A 26,946-nucleotide genomic window follows, 5' to 3' on the forward strand; every position below is an offset into this window, starting at 1 on the left:
CTGGGACCTGAGAAAATCTAGAACAAGTATTTTGGTGGTAGAGAAGGAATTGAGGAAATTGAAATCCTTCTGGAGAGAGAAACTCCAAGGTCACCATGGTCAGCAACTGTAGGGACCCACACGACAGCCTGTCCACACTTTGTCAGTGTCGTAAGGCCTGAGCAGAGGAGCCCAGACTCCTGACTACAGAGGTAGAAGATAATAAATATGTGTTGTTTTATAGCCAGGTGCAGTAGCACATGCCTATAATCCCAGCAGCTCAGGAGACTGAGGCAGGAAGATCATGAGTTCAAAGCCAGCCTCAGCAACTTAGTGAGGCCCTAAGCAACTTAACAAGACCCTGTCTCAAAATAAAAAATATTAAAAAGAGATGGGGAAGTGGCCCAGAGGTTAAGTGCCCCTGGGTTTAATTCCTGGCACCAAATAAATAGGTGTTGTTTTAAACGGCTAGCTCATGGTATTTTGCTATGGTGCAATAGAAAGCTAATACACAGGCCAAGCTCCAAGCTGTGAGAACAATAATAAAGTATTTTAAAATGACCTAAATGCAATCTTGTGAGCTTTTTATTATAATGTTAATTATAAATAGGGGGGGAAGTCAACAGTAGCTAAGCACTCTAGATTTCCAAAGTGCAGTGGGAACAAGAAAGTTTTCAAATGTGCTAAAAATAACTTTACTAATTGCTATCAGTTGGTAAGAAGTACTCAGTTGAAAAGAGATCTCATGTATCTGAAAAAATATAATGAATTCACCCCCACATCTTTCAGGCTCCAAATACATGAGTGGCTTAATAGAGACTACTGATGAGAACAGGAGGAAAGAATCGTCTCCTTCTTCCCACTCTTCCCCACCCAGAAACAATTAATGACAAAGAACAAAGAAAGCCACATGCCTCTTGTTCCAAGGCGCAGGAGACTAGAGCCAGGTGAAGAAGAGAAGTGGCAAGTATTTGCATCACAAGAATAATTCGACAGAATTCAAGCAGTTCAAAGTGGGAATTATTGGCAGACTAACCAACAGATCTTCAGTTTCATTTTTCCTCAGGTGCCTAGTCAAAGCATGACCAAGAGAATTGGAAAGTTGGATAACAAAGTAGCATTTATTGATCACCTACTAGAGACTTTTACACTGTACTTTCTTTCTCTCTCTTTTTTTTTTTTTTTTTGAGATGTCAAGAAAAGTTTTTATTGCAAGCACAGTGAGCAGAAAGATGTCTTCTCACACAGAGTAGCCACAAGTTCTGCCATTAACTAAATCTCTTTGACAACCCTTCATTGGTTTAAAGCATGTGAATTAGCTTCTTGCTATCAGGTGTACAGCATTTCTGCCATGTGGGACATTTTCTTGGGAATATACAAGTAATATTCCATGTAGCCTGATAGGTCCTCAATGGTCACCTCATCCACATAGACTCGAGTTTGCTCAGAACAGGAACGGGGAGAGCCAGACAGAGTTCTGGTGCGCAGCGACTGAGAGTAGTCCTCAAGTGTGGATCTTCGTTTTGGGGTTAAGGGAGGGATGTTCTGCAGGCCTGAAAAGGAATACACTTCCATACCATGCCATCTCTTACACTGGCACTCCTTGCCTATGCATGCATATGGCTTGCCCTGGTTTAGGATGGAAACAGATTGAAAGTCAGAGAGATCACTGGCCTTGAGCTTGTGGAGGAGACTTGGGGAGCATCAGAGGAGTCTTCGGTCTTACTCTCTGATGAGAGCCTTGGAACTGAGGTTCCCAAAGGCTCAACGTCTCCCCCTGTGTGATTGGCATCAAGCAAAGCAGAGCCTTCTCCTGCACTGAACTCTTTAGGAGTTGAAATTCCCAGCCCACTGCTGCCATTAGGGGGGTCGGTCTGGCTTCTGTGCTTAAGCTGGCTGCTGGAAGGAGATGCTATTGTACTGCAGTGTATGAACTTTGGAGGATGAAGGACAGGAGACTTAGAACGTCAAGGACGCTGGGTTCGCACTGCTCCTGCCAACTGTCTTTAGATGCACATGAGATTTTAGGTTTGGTATCATCTGCTGCTGTTCTGACTGATGCGCTAACGCTTGGGCCTTCTCCAACAGACAGCGATACTATGGACCCTGATGCATCCACTCTTAATTTCTTGAAAGCAGTTTGTAGACTCTCCTCCTCTCTATCCTTGGCTTCAGATTTCATTGTGAAAGTTTTTGCATTACTATAGATGTTCCCGTTAATACTCCCCGCAGCTGGGGCGCTCCGGTGATCGGGTCCTTCAGTTCAGATCATCTCTCCCCAACCACCATGCCTGACTGACCCGAACACTGTACTTTCAATTGATCCTCATGGCTCAATCAATCAGGATTGTCCAGAGAAACAAAATCAAAAACATGTGCATATGGAGATAAACATGATAAGGAATTGGCTCACATGGTTATGCAGGCTGGCAAGCCCAAAATCTGCAGGGTGGTCTGACAGGCTGGGGACCAGAAGGGTCAGTGCTGCAGTACCAGTCATGGCTTGTAGACTGGGTGCCCAGGCAAGCTGGCATTCCAATCTGAGTACAAAGGCCTTCTGCTATAGACCCAGGAAGACCTGGTGTAATAGATGAAGCCTGAAGGCATTCTGCTGGAGAATTTCTCTTGTCAGGAAAAGTCAGGTTTTTGTTCTATTTGGATCTTCAACTTATTGGACAAAGTCCATCCTCACATCATGTGAGGGCAATCTGCTTTCCTCCGAGTCCACAGATTTAAACATTGATCGCAACCAAACATACCCTCATCACAGGAGCACCCAAAATAATGTTTGACCTCTGGTCCAGTCAAGGTGACATAAAATTAATTTTCATCCACCTGGAAGGTAGATAATATGTCTTAATTTTACATATGGGGAGACTGAGAACAGAAGAAATTAAGTGACATATCCAATTTAGTCTCTGGTCAAAGGTCAGGCTACAATCAAACCACAGTCTCTCTGACTAAAGAAAGTTGGAGGTGGAGCTAATATTATTGAATCTCACTGGAAAGAAATCCAGTTCCCACCTACCCACATTAATAACCCAGGACAGGTTCAACTAGCAAGTATATGAGCCCCTGCTATTCACTGAGCTGTCCGGGAACTAAACACCTCATCTTGGGTTCAAGAGCAAAATGTTGCAAAAATGTGTAGCAGACCTCTTTCTCTGTCTGGTACAGGTGCTGGGTAGAGGCTGAGTCACACAAGAAGTGGGTGGCAGGGCCAGGACCAGGACCCAGACCCTCCGCTTCTGCTTCGAGATTGCTTACCCTTCTCAGGTGACCCCAGGTGACCACAGAGAAGATTAAGTGCTCAGACTTTGGGCCACATACTGACCTCAAATGATCTCTTTTCCTAGTACCTTTCCTAGGAGGATTGCCACTGAGGTCCACTGAGGCAAGAGAGCCACTTTTTCAGCAGGAGGTAGGTAGAAATATTCTGCTGGACAAGTAATTAGAGAGTATAAAAACTCACAGCCCGAAGGTCTCAGAGCCCCATCCTGCTTTCTTGTGCAAATTTCCCCCACTGAGCACTTGATCCAGTCCCTCTAAGACAGTCCCGAATCCAAGGGCCACCTCTCAGGAGGCCCATCTCCCCCTCCACCCCCATCCTGCAGCTTTATCCCTTGACCTGGACCTAATGGCTGCCTCCCATCTCTGTGAACTGTGGGTCCACTGGTGACACCTAGTGGTCAAGACAGCTGCAGCAGGTGAAAGCCAGGGTTTCGGGTTTCCTCTCCTGGAAGCAGAGTAAAGCACACTGACCTTGAACCTAGGGAGCACCCGGAGAGCCTGTGAGGGTTCCCAGGAGGGGTCCTATGGGCCATTGAAGAAAGTGGTAGATAAGGGCACCAGGAACCCTCAAGTCATACGGTTTGAATATCCAAAAAAGTGACCTCATTTATCACTCTAAGCTGTCAAGGCGCACCTGTGATAAAAAAAAAAAAAAAAAAAAAAAACAGACAGGCCTGTAGCCTTTTCTTGATTCCAATCCCAAAAAAGACCAAGGGAGGACTTCCAGGGTCAGACCCTACCTGGTGCCCCTTGACATCCACCTCCCTTGGCCATGTCTGCCACACTGTCCACTGTCCACTGCCCTCTGTTGCCCCCAGTCAGATGTGACTATTTAAATTAAATTAAAATTGTTTGTCAGTTGCACCAGCCATATTTCAAGTGCTTGGGAGCCACTTGTGACCAGCAGCACACTGGTCACAGAAACTTTCCCTCATCACAGAAAGTCACAGAGGACAGTGCTGGGCTATGAACTAGGAAATTTTTCAACTGGATACTAAAGACTCTTTTTCAATCGAAGTTTTGTTTGTATAGAAGAAAAGGCATAAAATCGGGTGGAAATGTCATCTTGTTAAACTTTATTACAAGAAAACACAGAGGAACAGGGAACGGATTGACATAAGTTTGGTTTGAACTGGGGTTTTCCGGATGCTGCGACCCGGGCCTCTCTCCCAGGACACAAGCCCCGTGGGTGTGCGTGTGTCCTCCATCAGCCCTGGAGGTTCAGACAAGTCATTCTCTCCCTTCTCACTTTCTCTTCACAGGAAATAACGTTTTCTTTAAACTTACAACAAAGAAATACTTGGCAAAACATCTGGAACTCTATTTTGGGCTGAGAGAATGCACTTTACAACACAAACTAGTCTGATTTTAAGGTAATTATGAAGTCCTGAGCCAGGGAGTCATTGGACAGGCCACCAAGATCTAATTATCCCATAGGGTCTCCAAGTGCCTATCCTGTGCCAGGCATTATTCTAAGCTACAGGGAGATGCTATGAGCCAAAGACCTTTCCTTAGGGCCTACATGAAAGAGCCTGACCCACAGGGCAAATAATAGTGTCCCCTCAGTGTCCTGGATCTAGGACTGTATTAATGATAATACATCAGCCACCTCATGTTGAATACTGTAATCCCACCCCTATTCGATACCAAGCACTGAGCTCTCTGCTGTCAGTAGGTCCCCATGACCATCATGGCAACTATATTAGGTCTCAGGTGTTGTCATTCTCTCTTCCATCTGTGCAAACATTCTCAGCGAAGTAAAATGAGTGGCTCGAAATCATGCCACTGGTACAGGATGAGCCTCAACCCTAGCATCATTAGTCCATATGGTGGGAGAAAGCATGTGCTGTCAAGTGTCCAATGGTCCTAGAATCTTAGTGAGGACCTGTAGCTCTGCAGATAAAAAAAATGAACAAGACATAGACTCCCACCCATGGTAAAGACAAATGCAGTGCAGTATGTCCCAGAATTTGCTATAGAAACACAGGAAGGGCACATGAACCAGATGCTTGGCCATGGTGGTGTCAGAGAAAACTTCCTGGAGAAGGTGATATGTACATGACGTCCTGCAGAATGAGTAGAAGTAAGGGTGCTGACAATGGGGGCCTGGAGATGCAGCTCAGTGGTACAGTACCCCTGGGCCCAATCCCCAGTACAAAAAAAAATTAAAAAAAAAAACAAAAAACAGAGGTCTGGCTATTTGTCAAGTAACAATAATAATAACTGGAACTTTAAAACAAGGAATTAAGAGGAAATTTGCTATAAATACTATATTCAAAGGACTAACTTTTTTTTTTTTTTTTTTTTTTTTTTTTTGCAGTACCGGGCATTGAACTCAGGGCCTTGTGCTTGCAAGGCAAGCACTCTACCAGCTGAGCTATCTCCCCAGCCCTAACTTTCTTATCAAAAGTTCTCATAACACGGGGGGGGAGGAAAGCAGGACAAGACAGTAGAATGAATGGACATGACTTTCCTATGTTCATATATGAATACACCACCAGTATAACTCCACATCATGTAAACCACAAGAACGGGACGTTGCACTCCATGTATGTATGACATATCAAAATACAGTCTACTGTCATGTATAACTAAAAAGAACAAATTTTAAAAAGAAAAAGAAATTATTAGGGAAAATTAAAAAATAAAAGCAGGACAAGGGTGTACTCAGTGGCTGAGCAGCTGCCTACCATGCACGAGGCCCTGGATTCAATCACCACCACAAAAAAAAAAAAAAAAAAAGAAAAGAAAGAAAAAAAAAAAAAGTGACCCTGACAATGGGGACCAAGATGTTCAGGTTTTGCAGCAAAGTCTGTAATGAAAAATTTGCAAATGACCAGTTAATGTTTTGGTCCTATTTCTTGATCTATGGCACAATTCCTTCAGCTAAGTCAGTGGCTTAGCAGACCAGAGGGAGCTGGCATGGATCCCGCAGTGCCAGTAAAATGAACTCTCATGCACTCCATTGCTTCTGATGATGTCTACCAACTTCTGGCTAATGCAATGTCATTACGTTAGCCAGGACTGCAAAGGGGAATGACTCCCTGTGTGTCACTGTGCTTCCCTGCTCTGCCAATGAAGCATAGGCCTGCTAGCACACTAGGGCAAGAGGCTTTGGGAGACCCAGCTATGGAGGGCTTGCCATCTGCCTTAGCCCAGAGTATGGCTCATTCTAAAGAACCTGGGCATGCCTTAGGAGTCACCCATGGCAGTTTGAAGGGGAACCAGGACTGAATGGATCTGAAGTTCCATTGGGATCTGTTTTATACATTGGCTTCCATCTAAAGGACAGTTTCCACTGCTATAAAAAGCTCAAAAACCCCAAGTTAGTCCAGCCCTTCACCATGATAGGAAAGTGTAAGCCCGGGCGGGCTCAGCGGGCTCAACAGCGGGACCAAATGTAAACTCGGCAGGTATCGGCGGGCACAGTTAGCAGCCAAATAAAATGGGACAGAAAAGTGGCCAAAGCAAGCTTTATTGGAATTTGGCTCTCGGGTGAAATTCCCAGGCCCCCGGGGTATAGGGACCCTGAGAAAATCGCACGTGGCCCTGGCTGCCCAGGGTTTTTACAGACTAGGATGGGAGGGGGTCTTGTTGAGTGACAGGTGGGTGTGAAGGGTCAGTGGAACTTTCCATCCACCTTGCTGCGAACTTTCTGGTCACCTTTGGCGGGCTGGTCTTTGTTCTGGCTGCTCAGCTGTGTGCCCTATAGTCACCTAATTTCCGACCTTACAGAAAGAAAACAAAGCTAAAACAGAAGAGCTAAAACTGAGATCCAGGTGCCCTGGCCCAGATGTCTTTGTCAACTGTCCAAGCAATTTCCTTTACTCTCTCCACATGGTCTGCCCTCAGCATTGAATCACCAAAATGTTTACCAGTGTGCTGAGCATCTCCTGATCACCAGGATAAGGTGTAACTAGCAGAATGTCCAGTTCAGCTACATGGACCAAAAAACCGGAAAGAACATTTGCTTAAACAAAATAAAAGACTTATTTCTCTATTAAATAGGCAGTAGAGTTAGTATGGCAGTTCCACAAAGCTTTTAGAACCCCAGGCTCTTTCCAATCCCTCATTCAGGCATCTCAAAGCCACCTTTGACACCTTTGAGATGCAAGATGGCAACTAGAGTTCCAGCCACCACACCCACATTCCAGGAAGCAGAATAGAGGAGACAACAAATAAATGGAACAAAGGAAGATACTGCTGTTTCAAAGGAAATTTCCTGAAAACTGCCACATACCACCTCTACTATATTTCTTCAAACAACAGGCGCAAAAAATGAAAAAGAGAAAATGTAGACTTTTTTTTCCAGGCAGCCAAACTCCCAACTAAATATTTCAGTTTCTATTTCAAGAAGAAGGGAGACCTGCTATTGGGGAACTTCTCTGCCATGCTAGGGTTATTTCATTAATCCTCCAACATTATGAACTAATTTATATCTCCTGTACAGATGAGAAAACTGAGTCTTAAAGATTTTTGACCAAGGTCACATACTCTAAAACCCTGACCTCCATATTTTAGAAATATGCCTAAATCTGTGGTTCTCCACCACCAGGGGCCCTCTGCTCCCACTGCCCATGCCCCATTTCCCCTGCTCGGGTCTCCAGAATACATATGACAAAGTGGCAATGTGTGTGGAGATATCTGGGGTTGCCACAACCTAGGTGATTAGATACTACAGTGCACAGGAAAATCCCCTACAATAAGGAATTATCCAGCCCAGAGCTCAACAGTGCTGAGGTTAAGAAACCCCATTGAGTACTCCTTTAGGGCAAAGATCAGAGGCTCGCGAAATAGCGATTTTCCCCAAAAATGTCATAGGACAAAGGGAACTAATTCATGAAGGAGCGATCTACAGATAGATAAGCGTTAGACTATGTGCTGAGCACTCTCTATCCATCTCTCTCTCTCTCTCTCTCTTTCTCTCTCTCTCTCTCTCTCTCTCTCTCTCTCTCTCTCTCTCTCTCTCTCTCACACACACACACACACACACACACACACACACACACACATTTGCCTCTGAGTCCGCCAGTGTGTGCATGGTTCTTGGAAGTCAGGGCTTGAGACCCTCAAGGCAGCTACCAAACAAACTTGGAGCCCAGAGGCCCAGCCCCGTTTTCATTTTCAGGACATCTCTTTAAAAACAGAAACAAGGCTTTGACGTGGTCCCTGCAGGTGGGGTTTGGTGTCATCAGCTTCCGCGTAAATCCAGTCTCTGGCACCCCGGATAGCAGGAACCCGAGAAGTGCATTGCTTTCGCCTTGGGGCGCTTTCTGCATCTGGACTCAGCGGTGACAGCTCCTCTGGAAACTTTCCGCACAGCGCCCCCTCCCGCCTGCGCGGTCCGCGGTCCCAGGCGCCCGGTCTCTGCGCTCTGCTCTGGATGCACCGCCCCCTGGTGGGCTCCCGGGGCAGCACCGCCCGCTCCTCGCAAGCCCAGATCAGTCACCCCTCTCGGGTGACTCCTAACACAGTATTCACCCTGTTCAATACTACACACCAGATCCAAGATGGCGGCCTAGAGGGAGACTGCACCCCCGGTCGCTCCAGAACCCAGGAGTTAAGAAGGGGAGGCATTGAGAGACTCGGACTGAAGTGGAGCCACGGGTGAGTCTGCCCACTGGGTAAAGCTCGGCCCGGGTGGCAGGCCCAGATAGAGGTGGCTTATCGGAGCCGGGCAGGGCAGCTAGAGCCATCCACAGGCAGTCCTGCGCACTCCGGCGGTGGGCCCTGCCCACACAGCCAGCTTCTCCAGGTTCTCGGAACGGAACTGGCCCGCTAGTGAGAGCCTGTCTGAACAGAGCACGCTCCGAGTCCCGGAGCCCCTGCAGTGCAGTGTACTCCTGCAAAGAACCAGCGGAGAGGCTCGATCTGCAGTCAGCCTCAGGGATAAGGTCAGGGCAGCCGGAGACCTCTTCAGGCGGCTCTGCCCACTCCGGCTGCGGGCTCTCTTCACGGGGCGATCCAAGATGGCGGCCTAGAGGGAGACTGCACCCCCGGTCGCTCCAGAACCCAGGAGTTAAGAAGGGGAGGCATTGAGAGACTCGGACTGAAGTAGAGCCACGGGTGAGTCTGCCCACTGGGTAAAGCTCAGCCCGGGTGGCAGGCCCAGATAGAGGTGGCTTAGCAGAGCCGGGCAGGGCAGCTTGAGTCTTCCCAAGGTAGTCTTCCACACTCCGGCAGTGGGCTCTTCCCACACGGCCAGCTGCACGGTGCAGGCCCACAGTGAGAGCATTTCCGCACAGAGCCAGTTCTAAAACGTGGAACCAGTAGGGGGCTAGGGGCAGTATTCTTCGAATGAGCTGCTTTATCAGATTCCTCCAAGACATCAGGCTACTGAAGGCTGGGAGGTAATACACTGGAAATCTACTGGGACACTATAAGCCAATAGTGGAAAACTGCAATATCTCAGGGTCCCACTGACAACTGACCATTATGAGAAAACAAGGGAAGAAAATGTCCCAAACAAACCTAGATACTACATCAATAAAACCCAATGACAGCAGAGCAGAAGAAATGTCAGAAAGGGAGTTCAGAATGTACGTAATTAAAACGATCAGGGAAGCTAATGAGGAGATGAAAGAGCAAATGCAGGCATTGAAGGAGGAGATGAAAGAGCAAATGCAGGCATTAAATGATCGCACCAATCAACAGTTAAAAGACCAAATACGGGAAGCAAGAGATCATTTCAATAAAGAGTTAGAGATACTGAAAAAAAACCAAACTGAAATCCTTGAAATGAAGGAAACAATAAACCAAGTTAAAAACTCCATAGAAAGCATAACCAATAGGATAGAACACCTGGAAGACAGAACCTCAGACATTGAAGACAAAATATTTAACCTTGAAAACAAAGTGGAACAAACAGAGAAGATGGTAAGAAATCATGAACAGAATCTCCAAGAACTATGGGATATCATGAAAAGGCCAAATTTGAGAATTATTGGGATTGAGGAAGGCTTAGAGAAACAAACCAAAGGAATGAACAATCTATTCAATGAAATAATAACAGAAAATTTCCCAAATCTGAAGAACGAAATGGAAAACCAAGTACAAGAGGCTTATAGAACTCCAAACATACAAAATTACAACAGACCCACACCAAGGCACATTATTATGAAAATACCTAACATACAAAATAAAGACAGAATTTTAAAGGCCGCGAGAGAAAAGAATCAAATTACATTCAGAGGGAAACCAATAAGAATATCAGCAGATTTTTCAATCCAGACCCTAAAAGCTAGAAGGGCCTGGAACAACATATACCAAGCCCTGAAAGAAAATGGATGCCAACCAAGAATCTTATACCCAGCAAAACTTACCTTCAAATTTGACGATGAAATAAGATCCTTCCATGATAAACAAAAGCTAAAGGAATTTACAAAAAGAAAGCCAGCATTACAGAACATTCTCAGCAAAATATTCCATGAGGAAGAGATGAAAAACAACGATGCAAATCAGCAACAGGAGGCGCTAGCCTAAAGGAATAGCCAAATAAAGGAGAAACCAAATCATGTCAAAAACAAATATGAGTCAATTGACTGGGAATACAAATCATATCACAATAATAACCCTGAATGTTAATGGCCTGAATTCATCAATCAAAAGACACAGACTGGCAGATTGGATTAAAAAGAAAAATCCAACAATATGCTGCCTGCAAGAGACACATCTCATAGAAAGAGACACCCATAGACTAAAGGTGAAAGGATGGGGAAAAACATACCATGCACACGGACACAGCAAAAAAGCTGGAGTATCCATCCTCATCTCAGATAATGTGGACTTCAAACCAAAACTAGTCAGAAGGGATAAAGAAGGACATTACATGCTGCTTAAGGGAAGCATAAATCAGCAAGACATAACAATCATAAATATCTATGCCCCGAACATTGGCTCATCCACGTACGTCAAACAAATCCTTCTCAATTCCAGAAATCAAATAGACCACAACACAATAATACTAGGCGATTTTAACACACCTCTCTCACCACTGGATAGATCGTCCAAACAAAAATTGAATAAAGAAACTATAGATCTCAACAACACAATCAGCAACTTAGACTTAACGGACATATATAGAATATACCATCCAACAAAGAATGAATACACTTTCTTCTCAGCAGCACATGGATCCTTCTCTAAAATAGACCATATTTTATGCCACAAAGCTACTGTTAGTAAATACAAGAAGATAGAGATACTACCTTGTACTCTATCAGATCATAATGGATTGAAACTAGAAATAAATGACAGAATAAAAAACAGAAACTTCTCCAATACCTGGAGACTAAATAATACACTATTATATGATGAATGGATAACAGAAGACATCAGGAGGGAAATAAAAAAATTCTTAGAAGTAAACGAGAACAAAGACACATCATATCAAAATCTCTGGGACACTATGAAAGCAATACTTAGAGGAAGATTTATTTCATGGGGTGCATTCAAAAAAAGAAGTAGAAATCAACAAATAAACGAGTTAACACTACAGCTCAAAGCACTAGAAAAAGAAGAGCAGACCAATACCAAAAGTAGTAGAAGACAGGAATAGTTAAAATCAGAGCCGAAATCAACGAAATCGAAACAAAAGAAACAATCGGAAAAATTAATAAAATAAATAGTTGGTTCTTTGAAAAAATAAATAAAATTGATAAACCCTTAGCCACACTAACAAAGAGAAAGAGGGAGAAAACTCAAATTACTAAAATTCGGAATGAACAAGGAAACATCACAACAGACACGAGTGAAATACAAAACATAATTAGAAGCTATTTCGAAAATCTATACTCCAACAAAACAGAAAACCTTGAAGACATCAACAAATTTCTAGAGACATATGAACTACCTAAACTGAACGAGGAGGACATACACAAATTAAATAAACCAATTTCAAGCAATGAAATAGAAGAGGTCATCAAAAGCCTACCAACAAAGAAAAGTCCAGGACCAGATGGGTTCTCAGCCGAGTTCTATAAAACCTTTAAAGAAGAGCTCATTCCAATACTCCTCAAACTATTCCATGAAATAGAAGAGGAGGGAACCCTACCAAACTCATTCTATGAAGCCAATATCACCCTGATACCTAAACCAGACAGAGACACATCAAGGAAAGAAAATTTCAGACCAATATCCTTAATGAACATCGATGCAAAAATTCTCAACAAAATTTTAGCAAATCGCATACAAATATATATTAAAAAGATAGTGCACCACGATCAAGTGGGTTTTATCCCAGGGATGCAAGGTTGGTTCAACATTCGGAAATCAATAAATGTCATTCACCATATCAACAGACTTAAAGTTAAGAATCACATGATTATTTCAATAGATGCAGAAAAAGCATTTGATAAAATACAGCATCCCTTCATGCTCAAAACACTAGAAAAAATTGGGGTAATGGGAACATTCCTAAACATTATAAAGGCCATCTACGCTAAGCCCATGGCTAATATCATTCTAAATGGTGAAAAACTGAAAGCGTTCCCCCTAAAAACTGGAACAAGGCAGGGATGCCCTCTTTCACCGCTTCTATTCAACATCGTCCTTGAGACTCTAGCCAGAGCAATCAGACAAACCAAAGAAATTAAAGGGATACGAATAGGAAAAGAAGAACTCAAACTATCCCTGTTCGCTGATGACATGATTATATATTTAGAGGAACCTGGAAATTCCACCAGAAAACTTTTAGAACTCATAAGTGAATTCAGTAAAGTAGCAGGTTACAAGATCAATGCTCATAAATCCAATGCATTTTATACATAAGTGATGAATCTTCAGAAAGAGAAATTAGGAAAACTACTCCATTCACATAGCATCGAAAAAAATAAAATACTTGGGAATCAATCTCACAAAAGAGGTGAAAGACCTCTACAATGAGAACTACAGAACACTAAAGAAAGAAATTCAAGAAAACCTTAGAAGATGGAAAGATCTCCCATGTTCCTGGATAGGCAGAATTAATATCGTCAAAATGGCTATACTACCTAAAGTTCTATACAGATTCAATGCAATTCCAATTAAAATCCCAATGATGTACCTCGCAGAAATAGAGCAAGCAATTATGAAATTCATCTGGAAGAATAAAAAACCTAGAATAGCTAAAGCAATCCTCAGTAGCAAGAGCGAAGCAGGGGGTATTGCAATACCAGATCTTCAACTCTACTACAAAGCAATAGTAACAAAAACGGCATGGTATTGGTACCAAGATAGACAGGTAGATCAATGGTACAGAATAGAGGACATGGACACAAACCCAAATAAATACAATTTTCTCATACTAGACAAAGGTTCCAACAATATGCAATGGAGAAAAGATAGCCTCTTCAACAAATGGTGCTGGGAAAACTGGAAAACTATATGCAATAGAATGAAACTAAACCCCTATCTCTCACCCTACACAAAACTCAACTCAAAATGGATCAAGGACCTCGGAATCAGACCAGAGACCCTGCATCTTATAGAAGAAAAAGTAGGTCCAAATCTTCAACTTGTTGGCTCAGGATCAGATTTCCTTAACAGGACTCCCATAGCACAAGAAATAAAAGCAAGAATAAACAACTGGGATAGATTCAAACTAAAAAGCTTTCTCTCAGCAAAGGAAACTATCAGAATTGTGAAGAGAGAGCCTACAGAGTGGGAGAATATCTTTGCCAACCATACCTCAGATAGAGCGCTAATTTCCAGAATCTATAAAGAACTCAAAAAACTCTACACGAAGAATACAAATAATCCAATCAACAAATGGGCTAAGGAAATGAACAGACACTTCACAGAAGAAGATGTACAAGTAATCACCAGATATATGAAAAAATGTTCAACATCCCTAGTAATAAGGGAAATGCAAATCAAAACCACCCTAAGATTTCATCTCACCCCAATTAGAATGGCGATTATCAAGAATACAAGCAACAATAGGTGTTGGCGAGGATGTGGTGAAAAAGGAACACTCATACATTGCTGGTGGGGTTGCAAATTAGTGCAACCACTCTGGAAAGCAGTGTGGAGATTCCTCAGAAAGCTTGGAATGGAAACACCATTTGACCCAGCTATCCCACTCCTTGGCCTATACCCAAAGGACTTAAAATCAGCATACTACAGAGATACAGCCACATCAATGTTCATTGCTGCTCAATTCACCATAGCCAGATTGTGGAACCAACCTAGATGCCCTTCAGTTGATGAATGGATAAAGAAACTGTGGCATATTTATACAATGGAATATTACTCCGCAATGAAGAATGATAAAATTATGGCATTTGTAGGCAAATGGTCGAAATTGGAGAATATCATGCTAAGTGAGATAAGCCAATCTCAAAAAACTAAAGGACAAATGATCTCGCTGATAAGCGGATGAGGACATATAATGGGGGTGGGAGGGGCTAGCATTAGGTTTAGGGTTAGGTTTAGAGTTAGGCTAAGGAGAGCAGTAAGAATGAAGGAAAGAAGGACTGTGTAGAGGGAAAAGAGGGGTGGGAGGGGTGGGGGGGAGGGGAAAAATATAATAAACATCATTACCCTATGTAAACGTAAAAAAAATAAATAAATTAAAAAAAAAAAAAAAAAAAAAAAAAAAAAAAAAAATACTACACACCATCTACCTCCCCACTGCCAGCGTTAGGCACGGACAGAAGTACACCCCTGTCTTTCGGCCAGCCCCAGCCGGCTAGAGGCTTGTCTCTGATGTGGCAACCCAGCCCAATCATAATAATTATATCTTGCAAGTCAAGCCCCTCTGATATTTTAAACTACCGAACATGGCTCCTTTTGACATCTCTCACGATTCCCTTGCACGACAGAAACACGCACAGACATACGTGACCATCTGTGCTGATGGATCTAACAAGAAGCAGTCGAGAGAGGCGCCGTCCTCTGAGCATTTCTCCCACCCCTGAGGTGTTCGCCTGGTGCTGTCCTCCCCACCCTTTAGGTCTGTTTGTAGATCACTTTCCTACCCAGGAAGGCTTCTTGCTCCTGCAAGGTATTCCCAGCATACTCTGAATGTCTATGGTTCTGTGAATTGACTGATTGATGAATTAATGTTTAGATTCAACCTCCCAAGCATCGATTGACAAATCAGGACCCGGGCTTGTCTCTCGGATGCACACATAAGGGGTGGGAATGGGTGGGAGGTATATGACTGGTGGCTTTATCCTGCCAGATACCCCAATGTCCCGGAACTTTCAGAAGGGTTTTTCTTCTGGCAACTGAACCCCCAGGCAAGCTTCCTAAAACCCACTCTTTCCTAACTCAGACTGCAAACCTCTTCTTAATGATGCCACCCCTCACTTTGTTTCTCAAGATATCCTTCCACAGCTAGTTGTGGATAGGAGCATACACTCCCTAGCTCAGATTCTGAAGCATGAGTCAGGCACAGTAGTGCATACCTGTATCTCAGCTACCTGGGAGGTTGAGGCAGGAGGATCACAAGTTCAAAGCCGGTCTCAGCAACTTAGCAAGACTCTGTCTCGAAATAAAATACAATCATTTTTTAAAAATCCAGGAGCATGTAAAGCAATTGCAAAAAAATTTCAATAGGGACCAGAGAAGAGAAAAAAGAGGCCCTGCATGTGCCATACTGTGTGAGTGAGTGTGTGTGTGTGTGTGTGTGTGTGCACATGTACACAGTGAGGAGCCCCACTGAACTGGGACAAAATCAATTCTGGTTCCGTTACTAACTGTGAGGAAGGAATCCCACATTCTGGGCAGATGCAGGAAACAACTTATGGGACAATGTTATGGGTCAAAAAGTGGTCTCCCCACCCCAATTTACATTCACTTTGAATCTCAGAATATGACTTTGTTTGGAAATAAGGTCTTTGTAGATGTAACCAATTAAGATGTCAAACTGGATTTGGATGGTAAAACAAATGACTGGCACATTTTTAAGATAAAGGAGAAAGAGATTTAGGCACAGAGACACGGGGAGGAAGCCATGTGATGAAGAAGGCAGAGATTAAAGAAATATATCTACAAGGCAAGAAACAAGGAGTGTCATCAAACCGGCAGCAGCTAGAAGAGGGGCACAGAGGAATCTCACCAAGAGCCTCCAGGAGGGCCACACCCCACAGACAACTTCATTTCAGGTTTCTGGCCTCTTGGACTGTAAGAGTATAAATCTCTTGGAGCTGCTAAACTTTGGGGTTATTTGTTACAGGGCAATGAACATTTAATGCAGGTCCTAAGGTCATATGAAAGATCACATGAACTACACAAACTTCTGAGAGGCTTGGATAAGGGGACAGGGGAAAAACTGAAAACAAGACTGGAGGAAGGTGAGGACAGAACATGCCCATTAGATTAAGGCTGTCCCATCAGGTGTACCTGGTGCTGGGAGTCACGGGAACCTGCTGGGTACTGAGCAGACAGGGATGTGGTCAGATTCCTCTTTAGAAAGACACTCTGGTTTGAGAACTTGGAGAAGTGGGATAAAGACTACTGAGGGAGGTGGGGACTTCCTCTAGCAACTAAATGCAAAGTGTACCACTCACTGAGGCAGCCAAGGCTCCGGGTTGAGAAGTGGAAGTAAATGTGTGGTGTCTATTGGACGTCCAGTGGAGGTGGCCAGGCAGTACATTTGGTTGAGACCACTTGGACTATAGGAACAGAACAAGAAGGGGTCTGTATGTACATAAACCCCCCACCCCAGCAAGATGCAGGAAATGGGGTGTGGCTTTTCACTAAAGCCACAAAAAATACTGTTATCCAGGGCATGTCATCTAGATAAGAAATCATCTGGATTATTAGCTGCTACTTACTGAATATCTACTGGATGCCAACTGCTCCCGTAGATCTTAATTGTTTGTATTAATAGGACAGTTTTGAACCTGATAACCCCAATTTGGTGCCTATCTGTACAAAAAAACTTTACCTCTTTTGCCATTTTGAAAATGAAATTAAATCCTTCGTGGAGAGAGAACTACACCTAAGGGTCAAAAGCTTTGCCACTTAACCACTATAGTCAAAATATATTTCTAAGCCTTGATTGTATCATACGAAATATGGAATAATAACAATGCTCACCTTACAGAGTAACTCTGAGGAGTAAATAAGGCAATCTAGATGAAATATAATTGATGTAATGGACTCTCAAATAAGATTTGCTTGTAAGAAATAATACTCCTAGGAAGTCTATCAATTGTTTCATTGGGTTGAGGCTATGTATAATTAATGTGGTTCATGGACTATAAGTTAAAACCTAGACTTTTCAAATCCAACTCCTCTGAGTTCAACTTCTCCGCTCTCCTTCCTGACTCCCCTCCTGCAAGATTTCAGCAGGGTGTCTCCTTCCTTCCACGCAGCCCTCTGCTGCTGCTGTGACAGGCCATGTGAAGCAAGCACCTGCTGATGTTGGGCTGGGGATATAACTCAGAGGTAGAGCCCTAGGTTCAAGTCCCCAGCACCACAAAATAAATAAGTAAACTAAATGCAGTAGCATGAGATTTGGGCCAAAAGAGCACTTGACTGGAGCTACTAATCCCAAAAGTTCAATTTAGCTCCAGTGGGTTAAAAAATTCCTCTAGATCACATCTCTGTAAAGTTGGGCTTACATGCATGAATGTTTTTGTGCCTTATCACATGGAGCAGATTTTTAAAACTCAAGATCAAATACCTAGGGGACGGAGAACTGTTTACTGAGGAAAGAGGAAAGAGGAAAATGGCAGAAGAGAGATGCTTTTTTTTTTAATTTATTTTTATTGTAAACAAATGGGATACATGTTTCTGTTTGTACATGGAGTAACAGCATACCATTTGCATAATCATATATTTACATAGGGTAATGACGTTTGGTTCATTCTGTTATTTTTTCCTTCCCCCCACCCCTCCCACCCCTTTTCCCTCTATACAGTCCATCCTTCCTCCATTCTTATCCCCCTCCCACCCCCCATTATGTGTCATCATCCGCTTATCAGTGAGATCATTCGCCTTTTGGATTTTTGAGATTGGTTTATCTCACCTAGCATGATATTCTCCAATTTCATCCATTTGCCTGCAAATGCCATAATTTTATTATTCTTTATAGTTGAGTAATATTCCATTGTATATATATACCACAGTTTCTTTATTCATTCATCAGTTGAAGGACATCTAGGTTGGTTCCACAGTCTGGCTATTGTGAATTGAGCAGCTATGAACATTAATGTGACTATATCTCTGTAGTATGCTGATTTTAAGTCCTTTGGGTATAGGCCGAGGAGTGGGATAGTTGGGTCAAATGGTGGGTCCATTCCAAGTTTTCTAAGGAAACTCCACACTGCTTTCCAGAGTGGCTGCACTAATTTGCAGCCCCACAAGCAATGAATGAGTGTACCTTTTTCCCCACATCCTGTCCAACACCTATTGTTGCTTGTATTCTTGATAATCGCCATTCTAATTGGGGTGAGATAGAATCTTAGGGTAGTTTTGATTTACATTTCTCTTATTACTAGAGATGTTGAACATTTTTTCATATGTTTGTTGATTGCTTGTAGATCTTCTTCTGTGAAGTGTCTGTTCATATCCTTAGCCCATTCATTGATTGGATTATTTGTATTCTTGGTGTAGAGTTTTTTGAATTCTTTATATATTCTAGAAATTAGTGCTCTATCTGAAGTATGAGTGGCAAAGATATTCTCCCACTCTGTAGGCTCTCTAGAAGAGAGATTCTTGTCCGTGAAAAAATCCAGGGAAACATCCCTGGGCCCAGAAAGAATTTAAATAACCTGTGGGAGTTTTGAGACAATTATCGTGTGTTCTGGGAAGAACAAAGATTGGCAAAACCTTCACTTGTGCCACCAATAGCAATACCCAAAATGACCACGAGATGGTAATATCACTCTGGGAGTTTCTTCAGGTCCCTCACACCCTAGTGACTTTGCTTGCTTTGCTCATCGGAATCCCTAACAAATATCATCAATATCACTGTATATTTTCTATTCCTTTGTGCTCCTGGCTTTGCCTTTTTAACCACTTCCTCATCACCAGCCCTAGTATAAAAATAAATTCTATTGATTCTACCGCTACTTGTTATATTTTTAAATAGTGTTATTGTCTCTGCTCTCAGTTGATTAGTTGCAAAAAAACAAAAACCCATGTGAGGTTCTTTTCCTTTTTGTGAGTTGATACCAGAGAGACTTCCCAGGTAAACTGCATGTCTCCAGCCTGGAGATTGTCAGAGACAGAAGCCCCACTTAAGACTAAGACCGTGGGAAAAGAGCTGCTGGCCTGCATGAGCGAGGCTGTGGCTGGTGCAGCAGCAGATGCCTGTTGCCTCTCCTACTCCGGAGGCTGAGGCAGGAGCATCACTTGAGCATAAGTCTGAGGCAACATAGCAAGACTCAGCCTCCCCAGAAAAATAATAATAAGACAGGCCTGGAGGCTGAGACTTGCCCGACTGTAGAGAACAAAAACCCAAATACTATATTTTTGAACTTTTTATTTTGGAAAAATGCAATGATACAGAAGTAGATAAAATAGTATGACAAACCCAAATGGAGATATCATCTTCAGGATTGTATGAGACTATAAACTGCAAAGAGGCTTGGAGGAAGATCTGCGCCCCCGATTTGTTGAAGCCTCCTAAGATGTAACACCCTAGGCCTGCCTCTCTCCAGTCCCTTCAAGAATAGTCCTTTAAAGGAGGGACTATATAGAGGGAAAATAGGGGTGGGAGGGGTGGGGGGAAGGAAAAAATAACGGAATGAATCAAACACCATTACCCTATGTAAATGTATGATTACGCAAGTGGTATGCTGTTACTCCATGTACAAACAGAAACAACATGTATCCCATTTGTTTACAATAAAAAGAAAAAAAAAAGAATAGTCCTTTAATGTAAAGTCTTTGAATGGTATGTATAGCCTTTTTCCAATTGTCACATAATAATTGTACATATTCATGGGGTACATGTAATAATTCAATAAATGTATATGCCATGTAATGATAAAATCAGAAGTCAGTATTTCCATTCCTTAAACATTTAATAATTCTGTGTGTTGGGGGACTGAGAACTCCTCTCTTCTAGTGCTTTATAAAATATATAATAAGTTGTTGAAAACTGTGTTCACCCTACTGTGCTATGGGACACTTAAACTTATTCCTCTTCTAACTGTACTTTGGTACCCATTATTCAACCTCCAGCTTCCTCCCTCCCCACATTTCCAAGCCTCTAGTGACAACTATTCCACTCTATTTCCACAAGATCAGCTTTTTTAACTTCCATATTTAAAAACACACAGTGTTTGTCTTTCTGTGCCTGGCTTACTCCACTTAACACAATGTCCTCCAGTTCCATCAATATTGCCACAAATGACAGGATTTTGATCCTTTTATGGATGAATAATATTTTGTGGTGCATATGTTCCACGTTTTCTTCATCCATTCATCCATCAACAGACACCTTGGTTGATTCCGTATCTTGGCTGTTGTAAATATTCTGCAATAAATATGGAGTACAAGTATCTCTTTGATATACCAGTACCATTTTCTTTGGATATATACCCATGTGTAACCTTTTAATGTAATTTAGAGTCTTTTAATGTAAAGTCCTTAACAGAGAAGAGTCAGGAGATGGGAGTCCCAGCTCTGGTCTTTCAGGGAGGTTGGGAAAGGGGAGCTGTAGAAATTGTATTCCCTTGGACCAGACCCAGGACAAGATGATACCCACAGGGAGCAACAGACAGAGTCAGACTGCAAGGGAAGAGAGTAGGTATGCCCTGGGGTGATGTTTCCCACTGTTCCTACAGAGGCTTCAGCTTCCTCAGCCCCTGTCTCTGACCAAAGTCCCAAAAGAGATTCAGCCCTCAAGACTGAGGAACCAATTTCAGCACCAGTAAGAATTTGAGTCCTTGCTTAATCCTGTCACCAGGAGATTTTAGCTGGGTGGTCTGCTAGGGTACATCTGAAACCCCAGGAATCATACATGGGTGTTTTCATAGAAAGATGACCCACTCTCATCAGATGTCCTTTCACCCTAGTCAGAAAAAAAAGTCTAAAACACACCATTGTAATGACTGGTAATGTTTGCCCCATCCTTCTGTGATGAGCATATTATTGTTTTTAATCTGATGATCAATGAATTATTTAGTTAAAAAAAAAAAGAACTGTCACAAGAAATTAAGCAAAATATATAGGTAGATTTGGATTCTCCTGCTGAAATAATTTATGGTTGGTTTTGAAATGTCACAAGAAATTCACAAATGAACTGTTACCCCTGCTTGAGATTTTATATCAATACAACATAATTATAGAACTTCTAATAAATGTAAAAGTATAGGTTCTTTATGCTAGGGATATTTAGATGTATTAATTTCCTAGCTCTGAGAAGAAACCAACAATGAAAGACACAATATTTTAAGCATTTTAGTAACAAGGATATCCAAATTCATTAACAAATGAATGTGGGCAAATGTGCTTTGCTCTATAATCCATGAAATGCTTTTTCACCTTAGATACTTCAGAAACCACTCTGGAAATAGACAAAAACAAATACATATTTATTCACAGAAAAATGCCATTTACAGCTTTAATATTAAACATAGTTATCAGAGTCAGTTCACAAAAACAGCATAAAGTGCAAAAGCTCCATTTCAAAAAGCCTTAAGTCACTCCCAAAGCAATGGAGATTAAACGCTCCCTCAGCCAGCAGGCAAGCCACCCTCACGGCACACCTCTATGAAGTATAAAACAGGGTATAATCTGAAAATACTGTATTTTCTCTAAGTACATATTGTGGTTATAAAATAGTCTTTAAATCTGGCTTAACACATAGGAAAAGATACAACAATAGGCCCTTTCAAGGGGAGACCATATTTTTAAGTCTGTAGGAGACTAATGTCTATAAAACCCACTAAGAATTCCAGTCTGGCCCAGGAAGATTCTTTGACCAGCTGAAAGGTCAAAGCCTACCTAGGAAAGGTTTCAAAGTGCAGCTGGAGAGGAGCTCAGGAAGAGGCCCTACTGGGCAAGCTTCACCCTCACCTGTCCCCCAGAGATGGTGTCATGGCCCCAGAAGACAAGAGAGCCAAGGAAGTTCCAAATCCCAGTCCCAGAGTCCCCAACATGGCCCAGACTCAGGGAAGCTTGAGGAACTGGTAAGAGAAGTCTCCACACAGCTGAGAAATCCAATCAACAGAAGAGGTGGCAGTAGGCTGGGGAATTAGCTCAGTTAGTAGAGTGCTTGCATTGCAAGCACAAGGCCCTGGGTTCAATCCCCAGCACTGCAAAAAAAAAAAAAAAAAAAAAAAAAAAAAAGAGGTGGCAGTGTTTTTACAAAGCCTGGCTGTGATGAGCATGGAACTTTGTTGCCAGAGTATCTTTGATCTATAATGAATGTTTCAGCCACTCTTCACTGGATGGACAGAGTTCCCCCAAAATGTAGCCCATTCAGACATCTCATCCCCACACAACTTCAGTGTGTTCACCTTCATGCTTACTTTACAACATAACCATGAAGGGGAGGAAAATATTTCTTTTTCTAATAATCAATGATCAATCAAACTATAAGAGAAGAATCACAGGGTAAAATGATCAATTGGTAGCATTATCGGGTTTTGCTATCCTAAATCCAGTTCCTAGAAATAGACCTCAGGCAAATTCTAACCAGAACAGAACCCAGCCATTCTGAGTAACCACCATCATGACCAATCTCCTAAATGTCAAGTCTAATGGACAGAGGGAGGGAGGGAGATTCTTGATTGCACAACAATTAATGAAATAAGCTATTCATTATTTTTTTAAAAATCTGAACACTTCAAAATCTATGAAGTCACATAGTTAACAGCTGCTTGCTATGACTCATTGATCCAGGTGCAGAAGTACATCAAAATATAGAATTCAGTTCATCATTTCTTAGGTCCATTCATGTCAGGCTTGATTAAAACAGAAGATCCAGTAGAAAGTCTTAGACCCAATGACAGGCATTCCAGTGTTTAGCTAATTAGCGTATTCCACACCTGCTCTTCATGAAAATACACACTGGGCACTCACATTCCATTCAAGCTATAGGATAAACTGTCCATGCTAAAAGATACCTATTTACAACTACACCGTGGAAAAGAAGACGAGAAGACAATAAGGAAATATATTCAAATACCAAAATATTAATAATAGTTGTAGTTGGGCAAAAGAATATGGGTTATTTTCTTCTTCTATAACTTTTCTGTAGTTGCCCAATTTTCTCTAAAAAGCATGTAGTGCTTTGATATAAATATGAATGATGTCCTGAAAATAAAATGAGGATATTTCTGCTCTCTTGATTTATCATCCCATGCTGGCAAGCTGTAGTGATTTCTGTTCAAAAGTAGAATTATGCTTTGTCCTCTTCAAATATACTCCATTCCACTTTTTTTCCTCAGTCTCATCTCTTTGGAACCAGTCTCTAGATGGGCATACTGCTTTTCATAGCACAACCACTCTTTCTGACATCTTCGCTTAAGTCATTTTTCTTGTAGAATGGGGAGAGAAATAGTCCATGAGTCAGGGTAACCTATTTTCTTTTTCACAGGCCCATTCAAATGTACCCACCTGTGTAATATTTTATCCCTATTTCCAGGGTCTGGAGGTGGGAGTGTAGGCAGAGCCCCCAAGGAATATGTCCTTTTCTTGGTAAAGAGAAAAGGTTCCTCCTTGACTGTCAGGACAATCCTCCTGTTCCTAGGGAATCTGCAGGACAAATTAAACTTATACCAAAAGAATCATTTCTTACAGTCTGCTTCTCCTGCTCCATGCTTCCATACTAAGACCACTGAGCTTTAAATATGCTAAATCCTCTATTTTATGGCATTTTTATACAGTAGAAAAGATGAAACTAGAATTCACACCTGGTAAGGTCAACCTGAAATTGGGATGGTTTGCTATTTCTCTTTTTAAAATTCTAGACTTGAAACCCAAAGGACTTAACAGCAGTTCTAGTCCATGAACCAGCAGGATTTAGAGAAGGACATTAGGGGTTCTATAAATATTCAATTCAAAATGATTTAAAATATATTTTAAAATCATAATAAAGTAAAATGTACATGCATTCAATATAAAATTTTTCTGCCTTGGAAAGCACCAATTTGTTAATTTACATTTTCACTGCCTGATATGTTATTTAGTAAATGCTATAAATTTAAACTTAAATTTAAGTCCATAAAATAGAACTTATTTCATGTATTGAGTTCCCTAAATATTTCTGACTACAGGAAGAAACCAGAAATAATTCAGTGAGTTACATATAAAATTTGAAAACCACCCAAGTGAAATAAAATTATTCTTTTTAAACTCTAGACTCAGTTGTGTATTGGCCTTGCACTTTGAATCCTGTGCCAACTCTAACCAGTGTAAGAGTTCCTAGACATGCCAAACACTGCTGCTCCCAACGCTAAGACCCTTAACACAATGACATGATTCCTATCCACAGGAAAAGGACAGAAGGACCTGTCTGTCCTATCGTCTCCCAACCAGGAATGTTACAAAGCAGAGGATGCCTGAGTTAAAAATGAGAATCCCTGAGATTGTAATGCCCATCTCCTGCCCTGAAGACTGTCTTGGAGTCATTGGAGCACAATGACTCACTGCAGCCAGGTGAGAAAACCCAGAAGGCAAGATTTGCCCCTTCTGTACCAGTGACCCCAACCAGCCAGTCAGTGTGGAAATATTGCCAGTTTCTGAGAAAAGTGAGAAAATGCTTTGAAAAAAAAACCACAGGCAGCACCATGTACTGTGAGAGTGTGGAGCATAATTCCCACAGGATATATCAGAGAAAATAAGAGGTGAGATCCTTGAAGGTACTTTCCAGAATAGTACAGCATACTGGAGACTTTAAATGAGAAAGTCTGAAAAAACTACACGGAGCCCTTTTGGTAGTCTTACAGAGGTCAAATGTTGGGGAGGGTGGGCTGTGTATGGAGTCTTCACACCATAGCTATTTCTTCCCTGTGTATTTGAAGCCACTGGGCTCACCCAATGTCAACGTTTAAAAGTTGTGCTCATCTTTAAGAATAACTTAAAGTGGAGTGCAGTTTTTGGCATGGAGGGTTGTAGTCATTAGCTTCACCCTCTCTGAAGTTAAGTCGCCGTCTCTCAGCAGAGGTAGTAGTAAAATGACTCACAGTACATGTGAAACCAGGGTTAGTTGAGAGGTGTAAGTGAAAGACTAGCCTCTGGAGCCACAGCCCTGCATGTGTTTTGTTTGGTTGGTTTTGTTGAACAACAGTGTCCCTAAACGAACATCTCTGACACCTTCCAACACAGAGTCAGAGGGTCTTACCTGTCAGTGTCTGTCTGTCAAGAGTCTACTCCAAGAGTGCCTGGAAGGGTGGCATCTGGAGCAGGCCAGCCTTCTGCAGGAAGAAGCAGTGGGTGGCCCTTGGTCCCCCAAGGGGCTGCTCTGCCACCACCATGAACAATGAAGCCCAACAAACCAGAGCATCTAGAAGTGATGCTAAGAAAGGTTCACCTCGTGTCCCTCTGCCCTCTGCTTTCCATCTTCTCCCCAGGCACAGTGGACCCTAGCAGTCCAGAGACACACTAGTTAGAGCCCAAGGGAACAGAATTTTTAAAAGACACACCCCACACCAATTCTTAGAACCCCCTTGACTGCCCTTGCTAGCAAACAAAGCCCAGTGGGTGAAGGAAAACAAGCAGAGAAGCCAGTCACTGCCTTGCCATCACGTGATCTTGACTGCTGACTTCTTGTTGGCACACAGGAGGGACACATAGGGGACACCGATGAAGGCCCATTTCTCACTGGGCCAGAACTTGATGACCGGGCCTTGCTCAGGGATCTCCGAGGCTGCATCAAAATAGGCGAAGCACACGCAACCCAGGTAGGCAGCAAGGCAGATGAGGATGTGCCTGCAAAAGGAGACAGGGCTGAGAACCTGACGGAAGTCTCGGCTGCAGGCAGCTCAGCATGCCCCTCCCTCCGGGAACCCATCTTGCCTGCTGTAATGACATTCATCTCATGATTAGGAAGGGATGAGGGTGACCAACAATCCCATAATGGCAATTTGAGCAATCCCATAATGGCAATCTTTTTTTTTTTTTAATAAGTAATCATTTTTATTATTATGTTTTTTAAAAATTTTTATTTATTTATTTTTTTATTGTAAACAAATGGGATACATGTTGTTTCCCTATTTGTACATGGAGTCAAGGCATACCATTTGTGTAATCATAAATTTACATAGGGTAATGTTGTTTGATTCATTCTGTTATTTTTTTCCTTTCCCCCCACCCCTCCCACCCCTCTTTTCCCTCTATACAGTCCTTCCTTCCTCCATTCTTGCCCCGCTCCCTAACTCTAACTCTAACCCTAACACTAACCCCCTCACCCCCCATTATGTGTCATCATTCACTTATTAGCGATATCATTCATCCTTTGGTTTTTTGAGATTGGCTTATCTCACTTAGCATGATATTGTCCATTTGCCTGCAAATGCCATAATTTTATCATTCTTTATAGCTGAGTAATATTCCATTGTATATATATACCACAGTTTCTTTATCCATTCATCAATTGAAGGACATTTAGGTTGGTTCCACAATCTGGCTATGGTGAATTGAGTAGCATTGAACATTGATGTGGCTGTATCTCTGTAGTATGCTGATTTTAAGTCCTTTGGGTATAGGCCAAGGAGTGGGATAGCTGGGTCAAATGGTGGTTCCATTCCAAGCTTTCTGAGGAATCTCCATACTGCTTTCCAGAGTGGT

General features: G+C 42.3%; 1 protein-coding gene and 1 pseudogene across 4 annotated transcripts in view; both read right to left on the reverse strand.

Moving 5' to 3' along the window:
* Positions 1 to 1,308: 1,308 nt before the first annotated feature.
* LOC124963918 (oxidative stress-responsive serine-rich protein 1-like) lies at positions 1,309 to 2,223 on the reverse strand (annotated as a pseudogene).
* A 19,923-nt stretch (positions 2,224 to 22,146) lies between these two features.
* Positions 22,147 to 26,946, reverse strand: part of Acer2 (alkaline ceramidase 2) — a 38,301-nt gene continuing 33,501 nt past the window's right edge. For all 4 annotated transcript variants that reach the window (XM_047525651.1, XM_047525652.1, XM_047525649.1 and 1 more), the window contains one exon: positions 22,147 to 26,088. In XM_047525651.1, coding sequence (XP_047381607.1) covers positions 25,790 to 26,088 — 299 coding nt within the window. In that variant the 3' untranslated portion in view covers positions 22,147 to 25,789. The remainder of the gene's footprint in view (positions 26,089 to 26,946) is intronic.

This window comes from Sciurus carolinensis, chromosome 14 (genome assembly GCF_902686445.1).
Source record: "Sciurus carolinensis chromosome 14, mSciCar1.2, whole genome shotgun sequence".
Lineage (NCBI taxonomy): Eukaryota > Metazoa > Chordata > Mammalia > Rodentia > Sciuridae > Sciurus > Sciurus carolinensis.